A 12,853-nucleotide genomic window follows, 5' to 3' on the forward strand; every position below is an offset into this window, starting at 1 on the left:
ATAGCAGATGGTTTCCCTTGTTTTTGTCGATCCTCCACTTTACCAACCACGATTGGTGTTTCCTGATGATGTGCAAAGCAAGCGAGCTGAAGTCTCGCCATCCTCCTTCTAAGGAGCATTCTGCTTGTAGTTCTTCTAAGACTGTTATGCAGTCTTATAGATTTAACAACAGCTCCCATTAACAGGTGTTTATTGAGGATACCAAAGGGTCTTTCAAGTCCTTTTAGCCAAAGAGCCTGTTTTTCTTTGCCTTGGCTTTATTTTCTACTACTCTCTAACTTCATTGGGGCAAAGTGGCTCAAGTCTCTCAGCCTTGCAGTGAACAGTCCCTGCAGAAAGCTTCTTCCCTTTTATTGGCCAGCAAAAGTCTGGGGTTGGGTCTCAGCCTCACTTAGATTGTGCTTGAGTGATCAAGGTAGCCAGGTCTGTGTCACCTGTCCACCCTTACGGGGTGGGGGTGGGGGGTGGTTCACCAGAAGGAGCCCTCCTCACCCATAGTGGGGCTCCCTAACACCCACAGACATACACTCCTTCCCACATGCGGAAACGTTCAGCCCAGCACCTTGGTGTCTCTGCCCAACACCAGGCGCCTCCCTGGGTGGTGCAGATGTTAACACAGTCATCTTCTAACTGAAGGGTTGGAGGTTTGAGTCCACCCAGAGGTGCCTTGAAAGAAAGGCCTGGCAACCTACTTCCGAAATATCAGCCATTGGAAACCCTATGGCACATAGTTCTGCTTTTACACCCATGGGTCTCCATATGCCGGAGTCAACTCCACAGCAGCTGGTTTTTTTTTTAAATAACTTATTTTAGGTTTTGTTGCTGTTAAAATTATACACAGCAGAACATGACACCAACTGAACAGTTTCTAAATGTACAATTCAGTGACATGGATTACATTCTTTCAGTTGTGCAACCATTTTCACCCTCCTTTTCAGATTGTTCCCAACTGTTTTTTTTAAAAATAGTGTTACCCCAGACACGGAGCCCTGGTGGCGCAGTGGTTAAGAGCTCTGCTGCTAACCAGAAGGTTGGCAGTTCGAATCCACCAGCTGCTCCTTGGAAACCCCATAGGGCAGTTCTACTCTGTCCTGTAGGGTCACTATGAGTCAGAATCGACTCAAAGGCAACAGGTTTGAGCAATGCAGGAGGGTTCCAGTTTCTGCACATTGTACCTCTGTAACCGTCCAGTTCCTGCCAGTGTGGGCTTGACGGCTTTGGGGCTGACAGTGACAGGCTTGATGTTTCTTGCATCGCAACTCTTCAAAGTTTGGGAAGTTCCCTGGCGTATTTGCATCAACTCCTTTGGGTGAATCAACATGGCTGAGAAGTTGTGGAGTGTTAGGACTTGAGAATAGCCTGTGGGTTTCTGTCTCTCAGCAGCCGCCTTTTAGGGCTCTCCCCATGCCAGCCAGGTGCAGTGAGAAATCCCCACGTGGGAGGATGGCTTGATCTGCCCCACCCCAGTGGAGGGCTCTTTGGTGTTGTCATTGTTGTTGGGTGCCTTAAGGCTGATTTTCAACTCGTAGCAACTCCATGTGACATAGTAGAACTGCCCCATAGGGTTTTCTAGGCTGTAATCTTTAAAGCAGATCACCAGGTGTTTCTCCCAAGGAGCTACTCGGTGGGCTCCAACTGCCAACCTTTTGGTTAGCAGCTGAGCGCTTAACCATTGTGCCACCGGGGCTCCTGGAGGGCTCTTTAGAAGGGGAGTTATTTCCCCCTCTGTCAAGCAGAGGGGCGAGGGCTTGGCTTCTCCCCACTCCCTCCAGTTCCAGCTTTTTTTCGGGCCTCCCTGCCTTTAGGGTGCTACCTGAACTTGGGGCAGATCACCTGGCTTCTGACCCTACAGGGCACAGGACTGTCTGACTTTAAACCCTCTAGGATTGTGGGGACAGGCAGAAAGAGCCTCTCTTGGCAAGCCTGGGCCACAGTTTCCGAAGGCCACCTTGAGCTTGCAGATTCTTGTAAGGTCTTTCCTGAAGGCTGCACCAGGTAGCCAGGCATTCCAAACTCCTGGTATTTTAAAACAAAAGCCCCTAGAGCTCTAAGCCTGGCAGGCACTTGATCAACGAGTGACGGCATTTGAGCCAATCATAGGGCCATCCCCACAGTCCTGCCCCCACCTTGATGCGCCCATTCCTCATTTTAGCATCTTCCGTTCGCTGGTTTCAATGCCAGGATCAACTGATGGCTCCCACTGCTACAAAGGATAGAAACCTAACTAGGGAAACGGACTGAAGCACTAAGTGGAATTTATTGGCCTCTTTAACTGGAAAGTCCAGGGTGTCTGGCTTCAGGTCCAGCGGGATCCAAGGTCTCACAGGGGGTCTCCAGACTCATTCTCATGTCCTTACTCCAAATGTCACTCTTCTCTCCTTCCTCTGTGCCAGTCTCACCTCCCCTCTTACAATAAGCTCTAGTTGTTTTCAGCTCAGTCTAGCAGCTGGAAGTGACACCAGGAAGAACGTTTGTCTTTCCCAGTGGTTCAAGCTAAAGTTGTTTGAAAGTCTCTGGCTTGGGTTGTGAGCCCATTGCTAAACCAATCACAATGGCCAGGAGGATAGGATGTTCTCATTGGTCAGACCAAGTCATGTGCCCACTCCTGGGGGTGGGGACTGGTTGGTGAGCCCATCTCCAAACCAATCACAATAGCCAGGAGGATGTTGTTGTTAGGTGCGATGGAGTCAGATCCGAGGCATAGCGACCCTTTAGGACAGCGTAGAACTGCCCCATAGGGCTTCTAAGGAGCACCTGGTGGATTTGAACTGCTGACCTTTTGGTTAGCAGCCAAGCTCTTAACCACTACGAGACCAGGGCTCCGTTCGCCAGGAGGATGGGCTCTTCTAATTTGCCAGACCAAGTCATGTGGCCACTCCTGGGGGTATGGGTTGGGGGTGAGCCCATCCCCAAACCAATCACAATGGCCAGGAGGATGGGATGTTCTGTTTGGCCAGACCAAGTCGTGGTTACTCCTCCGGGTGGGGATGAGGATGTGTGAGAAAGGGAGAGGAAGCTGCCTGGGATGAATATAACTACTTTCAAAGATGAATGGGTTTAGGAATCTTGGCCATCCCTCTCCCATCTTGAATTTATACAGTGCTTTGAACCAAAAAGAATTTGAGCTATTCTAGTGAGATGCACATTATAAAGTCCAATCACTACTAGGGACCCAATGAATTAAAAGTAGAAAGAAGAGTGTTGAATGAGTAGGAAATTTGTGTATAGATTTCCCCAATTTAGACAAAAAAAAAAAAAAAAAATTTCAAGCTTCCTGGCAGCCAAAGTGAAAAGGGAAAGAGGAGTTTTTAGATATAGTTTCTTTTTTTTTCACGTTTTCGAACTCTCTTTTATTATACTATGGCAACATTCGGTAGCTTATCGCTTTGACATTTAAAAATCAACAATAGTGCTACTCTTTATCCTTTGGTTCTCAGTGAAAAATAAATGCCTCTGGTTTTCAGCTCCTTTTGGATGACATTTATTAGCAGAAGAGAAATCTGATGCTTTAGCTGAAATTTGGTAGTCCAAGAAGTGTGCCAACTGCTCCAAAGTATCCCTCATGCTCTAGAAACAGTGCTTTCAGTTGACCTTTTGACCAATAATCCAGTGCATATGCCAAAAGTTTCATAGAGAGTGTACTGACACATAAAAAGTTTCCAACAAAGACCACTGTGTTTATTTTCTCATTAACTGCACACATCCGTGCCACAGAACTAATGTTATTGGTGATAGTAAGTAAAGTAGCTCTTGCCAGATCTTCTTTACTAACAGACTCTCGCTTGTCCTTATAAATCATATTCCCAAAACTAGATGCCACAGCCCAACCTGGCAGACCAAATCTTTCATAATCTCCTCCATAAATATCACGGACCAGCTTGTCTGCTTGGGTGCTGTCACCTTTGGACGCCATTTCAAGAGCCTCTTCAAAACTTTCACAGCCAGTCAATAAGCTACATAAACCTAGAAAGGTACCTCCTCCAAGGCTTGTTCCAGTCACTTGTTTATAGCTGTCTTTGGAATGGACTGCTAAAATACTGACTCCTGAACCAGTGTTCACTACCAGTAGTGGATAGGGTTCATCCAGGTTAAAAGGCATCTCTCAGGTTCTGAGGCATTAGCAAAATAATAGCACACTGCTTGTCCATTGAAACTGACAGAATCTATATACAGCAAGCCCTTTACAAGGCAGTCGAGTTCATCCAGTTTGTGCAGGTGGAGGTTTCCAATTGTGCGAAAATCTTTTTCAAACTTGTAAGCACCACCTCCTGGAGCACATAGCACCGTGTGTATGGTTGAGAAGTTTTTCTCTCTTCCCATCTGGATAAAAGTAGGCAGGTCCTGGGTTGGAAATCTGATAAAGTGCAAGTTCCCTCTTTGGCCAAAAAGTGTTAAATCCTTTAGTTCCAGGTGTACATCTCGAATGCCAGTGGATCCATATGCTACATTAGAAGTCAGATACTTTCGGATACTTTTTAAGCTCTCAACTTCTTGTTCTTCCTCTGCTGTGATGTCAATAGGTTCAAAATATGAGCGCTTTACTAGAGTTCCCGCAATATCCATGCCAAACCATGGGAAAGAGGGTTTCTTGGCATCCTCGGTCTTCATGGCATCGGCCTGAGGGGCGAGGAGTGGCCTCGGCTACGGCCTACGGCAAGCAGTGGCAGCGACTCCAGAGGCAGCGGGGCCACGCGTTAAGGCCCGGCCAGTTCCTCCCTTCAGGCCAGGCGGGGCCGGCCTGGGGCGGCCCCCCACGGGGCCGGCCTGGGGCGGCCCCCCACCCCCGCCAGGGGCAGCCGGACCGAGCGAGCTGGGGAAGGCCGTGGCCTCGCCGTTCCGCGGCCACCCCGCAGCTGCTCCAAACAAAAGGCCCAGCTCCCTGGAGCCACCGCCACCGTAGATATAGTTTCTTAAGGAAGAAAACCCGCTGGTTCCTTGGGCGGGCTAAGCTTTGCTTAGTGCTGGGTGCTCAAAGAAATTTCTTCTCTAGGGACAGTGACAGTGGAGGCAGGCAGGTCCCTGAGCCATCTGGGTGCTAGGGGTGGATTTTTTATTCTGACAGCAGATCTCTCTCCCCTGAGCCTCAGGGACCAGAGAGAGCTGCGTATCTATCCCATTGCAGGCCCAGGTTCCAGCACAGAGGCAAGTACAGGAAATGTTTGTTGAGTGATTAAGCAAACTCCCAACACAATGCTTGGAGCCTAGTGTCCGGGCAGCTCTGGGTGGGCTCCATGCACTGCATCTGTCTCAGGCTGCCTGAGGTGTGGGGAGGAGCAGTGCCTGAGGATTCACGCCCCACCCCACCCCCCCACCAACGCCAGGGACATCCCTTAGCCCATGCCTGCAGGGTGAGGTATAAACCACCCAACTCCCTCGCAGATGCTCAGGCTACCCTGGAGGTGGCTCGGACTGTCTCCAGAGCCTCCTGCTGGTCATCCCCCTCCCTTAGCCTCCTGCTCTTCCTGGCCCCATTCCCCCACAACGCTACCTGCCGGGAACACTTCCCAGTAAATCAGCTTCACCCAAATGCCTTGTCCAAGAGTCTGTGTCTGGGACCAGGGTCCACTTTTAAACATCATATGAGTGACCCCACCCCAGAGCCATGCCATTCGTACTGTCGACGGAGACTATACTGTGAGGGGCAAAAGCTTCTATGACCCAGTGGCATGTCGAGTGCGTTTTTATTTCGTGACCACCTGCAGCATCCACTATGCTTGACACAGGTGGGCCTGATGCTGGGCTTTGTCCAGAGACACAGCAACAAGTTCCCACCTGCCTGTGAAGTGAGGATAAAGCAGGGACCTGGCTGCAGTAAGCCCCTAATAAGCAGATGTGGAGTCCCTGGGTGGTGCAAATGGTTAATGTGCTCAGCTGTTAACAGAAAAATTGGAGGTTCGCGTCTACCTGGAGGTGCCTCAGAAGAAAGGCTTGGCAATCTACTTCCTACAAATCAGCCACTGAAAACCCTATGGGGTGCAGTTCTACTCTGACACACATGGGGGCTCCATTTGTGTGCAGATCTGTGGAGGGCTTCATTTGGCTGTGCTGCTCCAGAACAGGGAGCTGAAAGTCTGTTTTAGCTGCAGGATCATTAATTGAAGGTTTCAATGAAATTCCTCTTGGAGGCCAGGTGTATGAAAGAGGTGGAAGTGGCTTCTCCATTAGAGCAATCAGGGGCTTCCTTCCCTGCCCCCAGAGAACCCCAAGATTTTTTAAAATTTTATTTCTTGTTGTTGCTGTTGAGAATATACACAGCAGAACATACACCAATTCAACAGTTTTTACATGTACAATTCAGTGACATTGATGACATTCTTCAAGTTGTGCAGCCATCCTCACTCTCCTTTTGTGAATTATTCCTCCCTCATTAACATGAACTCACTATCCCCTAAGTTTCTTCTCTAAACTTTCGAGTTGCTGTTGTCAGTTTGATCCCATATACATACATAGTTCTTAAAAGAGCACAATGCTCAGGGCAGACATTCTTTACTAGTTAAGCTAAACTATCATTTGGTTTTAAGACTTCAGGGGATATTTTTGGTTTAAGGGTAAAGGTGATCTCAGGGCAATAGTTTCAGGGGTTCATCCAGCCTCTTATGACTCCAGAAGGTCTGGATTTCATGAGAAATTTAAATTTTGTTCTACATTTTCCCCCTTTTGATCTGGATTCTTCTATAGAATCTTTGATCAAAACATTAAATAATGGTAGCAGGGAACCTGCAGACTTGACAGAGGTGACTTAGCGAGGCCAAGGTGAAAGGGTTCCAGGAGGCAGGATCTACCTGGGCAAAGGTCGAGGGGCATAGTGCTAGGTGCAGGTGCCCCATGGGGTAGGCAGAGGGCTGCCCGTGTTGACTGGCCTTCCCCGCTTACTGCCTCTCCCACAGCGGCGTGGCATGAAGGGCAAAGCGCGCAAGCTCTTCTACAAGGCCATCGTGCGTGGCAAGGAGATGATCCGCATTGGGGACTGCGCTGTCTTCCTATCGGCCGGCCGCCCCAACCTGCCCTACATTGGCCGCATCCAGAGCATGTGGGAGTCCTGGGGCAACAACATGGTGGTCCGTGTCAAGTGGTTCTACCACCCTGAGGAGACCAGCCCGGGCAAGCAGTTCCATGAGAGCCAGGTGAGCCCCACAGCCCAGCATTTGTCCCCCTGCCCGTGGCCCCAGTGTCCAGGTGCCCTAGGGCTGACCAGGGCCAGGTGAGTCCCATAGCCAGGTGAACCCTGCAGTCTGGCATGTGTCCCCCACCTGAGTCCCAGTGTTCGGGTACCATAGGGCCAACGAGGGCCAGGTGAGCCCTGTGGGCAGGTGAGCCCCACAGCCTGTCCTCTGTCCCCCTGCCCATGGCCCCAGTGTCTGAGTGCCCTAGGGCCAACAAGGACCGTGTGGGCCCCATGGGCCAGGTGAGCCCACGGCCAGGTGAGCCCTGCAGCCTGCCCTGCATCCCCCTGCCCAGGTCCCAGTGTCCAGGTGAGCCCCGAAGGCCAGGTGATCCCTGCGGGCCTGGCCCACATCCCCTTGCCCAGGTCCACAGTGTCTGGGTGACATAGGGCTGACCAGGGACAAAGAACACCTGGAGGTCCCTGGGGGCCAGGCAGTCCCGGGCATTATAGGACGGTGGACAGTGGCCCCTTGAAGTGGCCCTGACAGAACAAGGAGGTCCCGGCCCTGAGCCCTGCCCCATCTGCCCATCATGGGCCAGCCCTGCCCTTGGGCTGAGGACCAGGTGAGGCCGGCCCGGCTTACACCCACCCTCCTGTCCCACGAGCAGCCCTGGGACCAGAAGTCGGGCCGGAGCCTCCCCGCTGCCCTGCAGGCCTCCAGTCAGAGGAAGGACTTCATGGAGGTAGGAGAACCACCCCCGCGGGAAGTGGGCACCACCTCCAGACCCTCCTGAACGTGACCCGGGGAGGGCCCAAGTCCAGCTGGCCTGGGGGGGTCTCTGGGCTCCACACAGAGGGCGGGGCCGAGGAGCCAGCCATGTCCAAGTTGTGTTGTGTTCTGCTCTGCCCCGTCCTTAACCGAGTGTCTGTCCCTGTGGCTCTAGACCTTTTGTTTCCTGGTCTTGGTCTCTGCCGGCGTCTGTGTTGGGCTCTGTCTCTGTCCTCAGTCTCTGCCTCTCCTTGTCCCCAGGACTCCTCTCTACGCCGCAGGTGTCTGCATCTGTCTCCATCTCTCCCTTGGTCTCGTCTCTGTCTCTCCTGGTCTCTGTGTTTGTCTTGGTCTCTTTCTGTTGGTTTCTCTTGGTGTCTCAGTCTCTGTCCCTTCAGATCTCTGCATCTGTCTCTGTCTCTCTCCATCTCTGTCTCTCCTGGACTCTGTCTCTCCCTGTCTCTGCATTTCTCTTGGTTTCTGTCTGTCCTTGTCCTCAGTCCCCCTCTGTGTGTCTCTATCTCTGGGTCTTCCCTCTGAGGCTATCTCTGGTCCTTCTACTCCAGGAGGGTGGTCTGTCCTCTCTTCCCTGCTCCACCTACCCTGCACCCCCTGACCGCCCCCCTCACCGTGCTCTCTGCCTGCCTCTGACCCCCTGACCGTTGCCTGTCCCACGCCCCCCGCCCCCGTGCCCCTGACCACCACCCACCCTGCAACCCCTGCCCTGAGCCCCACACCCCGCACCTTGTCTGCCCTGCACCCCCTGACTGCTGCTTGCCTCACGTGCCGCACCCCCCAACCACCACCCACCCGCCCCATGGCCCCTGCTCACCCCGTGCCCCTAACCACTGCCTGACCTGCGTACCCTGCCGGCCCCATGTCCCCTGACGGTCTGCCCACCCACCCGCAGCGCGCCCTGTACCAGTCCTCTCACGTGGACGAGAATGACGTGCAGACGGTGTCGCACAAGTGCCTGGTGGTGGGCCTGGAGCAGTACGAGCAGATGCTCAAGACCAAGAAGTACCAGGACAGCGAGGGCCTCTACTACCTCGCGGGCACCTATGAGCCCACCACGGGCATGATCTTCTCCACCGACGGCGTGCCCGTGCTTTGCTGAGTGCCGGCCGCCTCCACCAAGGGCTCCGTCAGCTGCCTTGCCCCGGAGGACCCGGGGACTGCTTACATCACTGCCACAGCCAGAGGCTGCGCGTGGGCCGTGCACACCCTGACAGGGCACGTGCCCACGGCTCAGTGCATGCAGTCTGCCCGTGGACGTGTGCGTGCGCCCACGGGGGTATGGTGCGATGTGTACATGTGTGTGCCCGTATGCATGCACGTGTGTGCACACATGTGCACATGCCTCCAGACCCCTTTCTAGACCCCTTGGTGCCCTCCAGACAGGGGCTCCTCCCAACGATCAGGGTGTAGCTCTGCCCGCCCCTCCCTCAGGCCTCTCCAGCGCCTCTTAAGCACTTGGCCCTCCAGGCCCCAGGCTGCTGCTTGGGACCCAGGCGCCCCCAGGCCCACGCCAGTTGAGCATCCAGGACTCAGACTGGGGACTCGGTGGGGAGGAAAGGGTTTCCGAGGAATCAAACTGACGCTCTGGGGTGTTTTCCCCTGCCTCGGGCCCTCCTGGGGCTGCCAGGGTCCAGCCACCTCAGCACGGAGCCCAGCCCAAGGCCTCCTGCCACGGGAAGGGGCAGCTCAGCGCCAGCCAGCCTCACCAATGGTGCCAGGCCTGCTCCTGGGTGCCCTGCCAGGAGCCTGGGCCTCCACCCTCTCAGGACGGCCTGGAACTTGGGGAATGCAGCCAGGTGAGGGCAGAGCCCTGGAGCATCGGCAAAGCACCAGGTGGAGGCCAGGTGCTGGCCGCACCCTGGCCCAGACCCTCACACTACAGACAACCCCAATGGTGCTGAAACCCTTGCCTCGGCCCAGTCACACCTGGCCCCTCCACAGCCAGACCTCGGACACCCCGGGAGGAGGCAGTTCTTAACCTGTACAGTTTTATTGTACCAAGAGAGACTCTAGCCCCACCCCTGTATCATACGCCTTTAAATGGAGTCAACTTTTTAATTATATATATAAAGATAAATATATATAAATATATATAAATATAAACTTTTTAAAACTGTGAAAAAATAGCTATGAAATTATAAAAAGCAAACACATTCTGATGTGCAGAATATTATTTTTTATTTCCTGTTAGATTGTGAGTGCCAAATAGCTGGCGTCACGGACCCCAACCCTCACCCCATGTCCCTACACACACCCCTGCCCGCCCGGCCCTCCTGCCCCCCAGCTCCCCCGCCCCCGTACTGTACTTGCCCCCCAGATGGATAAGGAGCTAGGGAAAGCAGAGAGGAGATGTGAGCAAGGGAGAGAGAGAGGGAGCCGGCACAGCTGTGAGTTCCCCTCTGGCCTAGAAAGCACTTACTCAGCCCCCACGCCTTCCAGGGGAATAGGAGAGCTTGCCCAGACAATCTTGAGGGAAGGAAAAGCCAGACTTTGGTTTTGTTTTTTGGGGGATTATTGTTTTCTTTCTTTTTTTAAGTTTCTTTTGGAATTTTGTTTGTTGGCGAATTCTGTGTGATCTTTTTCATAAAAAAAGAAAACAAAAAAAGATTTCATTGGAAAAGCACCGTTGTCTGAGTGGTTTATTTCAGGGGCTGGTTAAGCTGGTGCTGGACGTTCGGGATGGAGGTGAGGAGACACAGTGGCTCTTGGTGTTGGGATGCCCCTGCCAGGCAGGCCAACGTTTCAGGACACTAGGGGGCCTGTCCAGGACTGATCACTAGCCACATATGGCTGTTTAAATTGGAATTAATTTAAATGAGGGGGCAGCGGTGGTTCAGTGGTAGAATTCTTGCCTTCCATGTGGGAGATGGGTTTGATTCCTGGCCAGTGTACCTGATGCACAACCACCACCCATCTGCCAGTGGAGGCGTGTGTTGCTCTAAAGCTAGACAGGTTTAGCGGAACTCCCAAACTAAGACAAAGAACAAAGGCCTGGAGATCTGCTTCCAAAAATCAACCAATGGAGACCCAATGGATTACAATGGTCAGATCCTTTTGTGCTTGGGGTCACCATGAGTCAGAGGCTGACTTGATGGCAGCTAGCAACAGTTCAAAAGGAAGAAAAAAGTTGCGTTCCTTGGTCTCACTAGCCACGTTTTCATTGTTTATTTTGTTTTGTTGGTTTGCGACTTTGGAGATCCCATGTGTTACACAGCGGAACTGCCCCATAGGCTGCAATCTTTTTTTTTTTTTTAATTTGTTTTTATTGTACTTTAGGTGAAGGTTTACAGAACAAATAGTTTTTCATTAAACAGTCAGTACACATATTGTTTTATGACATTGGTTAACAACCCCGTGACATGTCAACACTCTCCCTTCTAGACCTTGGAGGGCTTTTTTTTTTTTGTGAAATATACATAGCCAAAGGTACCCCATTTCAGAAATTTCTGCATGTACAGTTCAGTGATATTGATTACATTCTTCCAGTTGTGCTGCTATTCTCACTATCCTTTTCCAAATTACTCCATCACCTTTATCTTCAACTCATCTGGCCCCTAGGCTTCCCATCAGACCTTTTGAGTTGCTAGTCTGTAATCTTTACTGAAGCAGAATGACAGGTCTTTCTCCCATGGAGCTACTGGGTGGGTTTGACTCAACAACCTTTTGGTTACCAGCTAAGTGCAAACTTTGCACCACCCAGGAACCATCACTAGCCACATTTTCAGTGCTCAACAGCCACATGTGGCTTGTGGTTACTGTAATGGGCAGTGGTGAAGTTCTGGAACATTGCATCACTGCACTAAGTTCTATTGGACAGTGCTGGGAAGAAGGACTTCCACCTCCTTTTTGTTCCTTTAAAATGCAGAGCTGGGCACTCCTGGCCAGTGCCCACACTGCTGCTGCCCATGCCTGGAGGTGGCAGGTTCTGAGGCTGTGATGGGGGTGGGGAGGCCCGGCTGCAGTCAGATCACTGTGAGGGAGGGCTGCTGTGAACTGCTCTCTTCTTGGTTCAACCACAAAACTTGGACCCAGTTGCCGTGGAATCTGTTCCGACTCACGGCGCCCCCATGTGTGTCAGAGTAGAACTGCACTCCATAGGGTTTTCAGTGGCTGATGTTTGTGGAAGTAGATTGCCAGGCCTTTCTTCTGAGGTGCCTCTGGGTGGACTCAAACTGCCAACATTTGCTTAGCAACTGAGTACATTGACTGCACCAGCCAGAGACAGAGGGGAGATTTTTCCCTCCTTTGTGGAGCCTCAAGAAGCAGCAAAGGTAGCTTCTATACGAAAGGGTTCTCTGTGTAGAGGGTGGGCAGATACCACCAGTGTTCTGGGGCCCTATGCTCCTGGGAGCCCAGCACAGGCACCAGGTCAGGGAGGAGCTGAGCATCCTAAGGGCAGGGAAAGCCTGGGGGCTTTCCCCACTAACACTCTTGGGGGAGGGAAAAGGGAAGGCACTCGCTTGGGCACGAGGCTGGCCCTGGTCCTGCACTCCCACCCCTCCATCCCTGAGACCTTGGCCCTTATGGAACCCGCAGGTGCCCTGGGAGGGTGGGGACTGGTCAGTGTGGATGGCCTTTGCTGTATAATACTTGTGTCCCCAGGGCCTTGGTTTCTTTGCGAGGAGAGACTGTCACGACGGACGATTAAGAGTTCACATACGAATTCACCAGCCCGCGTCTGGCCAGGGAGGGGGGTCAGCCTGGGCTCCAGGACCAGCCCCCAAGTCCCAGGCGCGAGTACGTGGAGGCGGCGGCCTCGCCCACACGCGGATCACGGGAGAGGGGCGCCACCACGCGGCCGCCTCGGGCATCGCCCTTGCGCCTCCGCCCACACGGTGGCCCTTGGGACGCCCGCTGGGGTCCCGCCCAAAGATGCCTACCCGAGGCTAGGGTTCCCCTTCGGCCATCCAGCCCCCATCCCTGCCCTGCGCTGGGGACACACTTCCCCCAAGTCCTCCTCC

General features: G+C 52.9%; 1 protein-coding gene and 1 pseudogene across 1 annotated transcript in view; one reads left to right on the forward strand and one right to left on the reverse strand.

Moving 5' to 3' along the window:
* TNRC18 (trinucleotide repeat containing 18) overlaps positions 1-8,991 on the forward strand; it is a 119,073-nt gene extending 110,082 nt beyond the window's left edge. The window contains 3 exon segments of the mRNA XM_004391392.1: positions 6,888-7,124; positions 7,774-7,848; positions 8,785-8,991. Of these exon segments, the coding sequence (XP_004391449.1) occupies positions 6,888-7,124; positions 7,774-7,848; positions 8,785-8,991 (519 nt within the window).
* LOC101358850 (pantothenate kinase 3 pseudogene) lies at positions 3,236-5,134 on the reverse strand (annotated as a pseudogene).
* Positions 8,992-12,853: the final 3,862 nt, after the last annotated feature.

The sequence above is a fragment of the Trichechus manatus genome, unplaced genomic scaffold (genome assembly GCF_000243295.1).
Source record: "Trichechus manatus latirostris isolate Lorelei unplaced genomic scaffold, TriManLat1.0 scaffold00077, whole genome shotgun sequence".
NCBI classification, from domain to species: domain Eukaryota; kingdom Metazoa; phylum Chordata; class Mammalia; order Sirenia; family Trichechidae; genus Trichechus; species Trichechus manatus.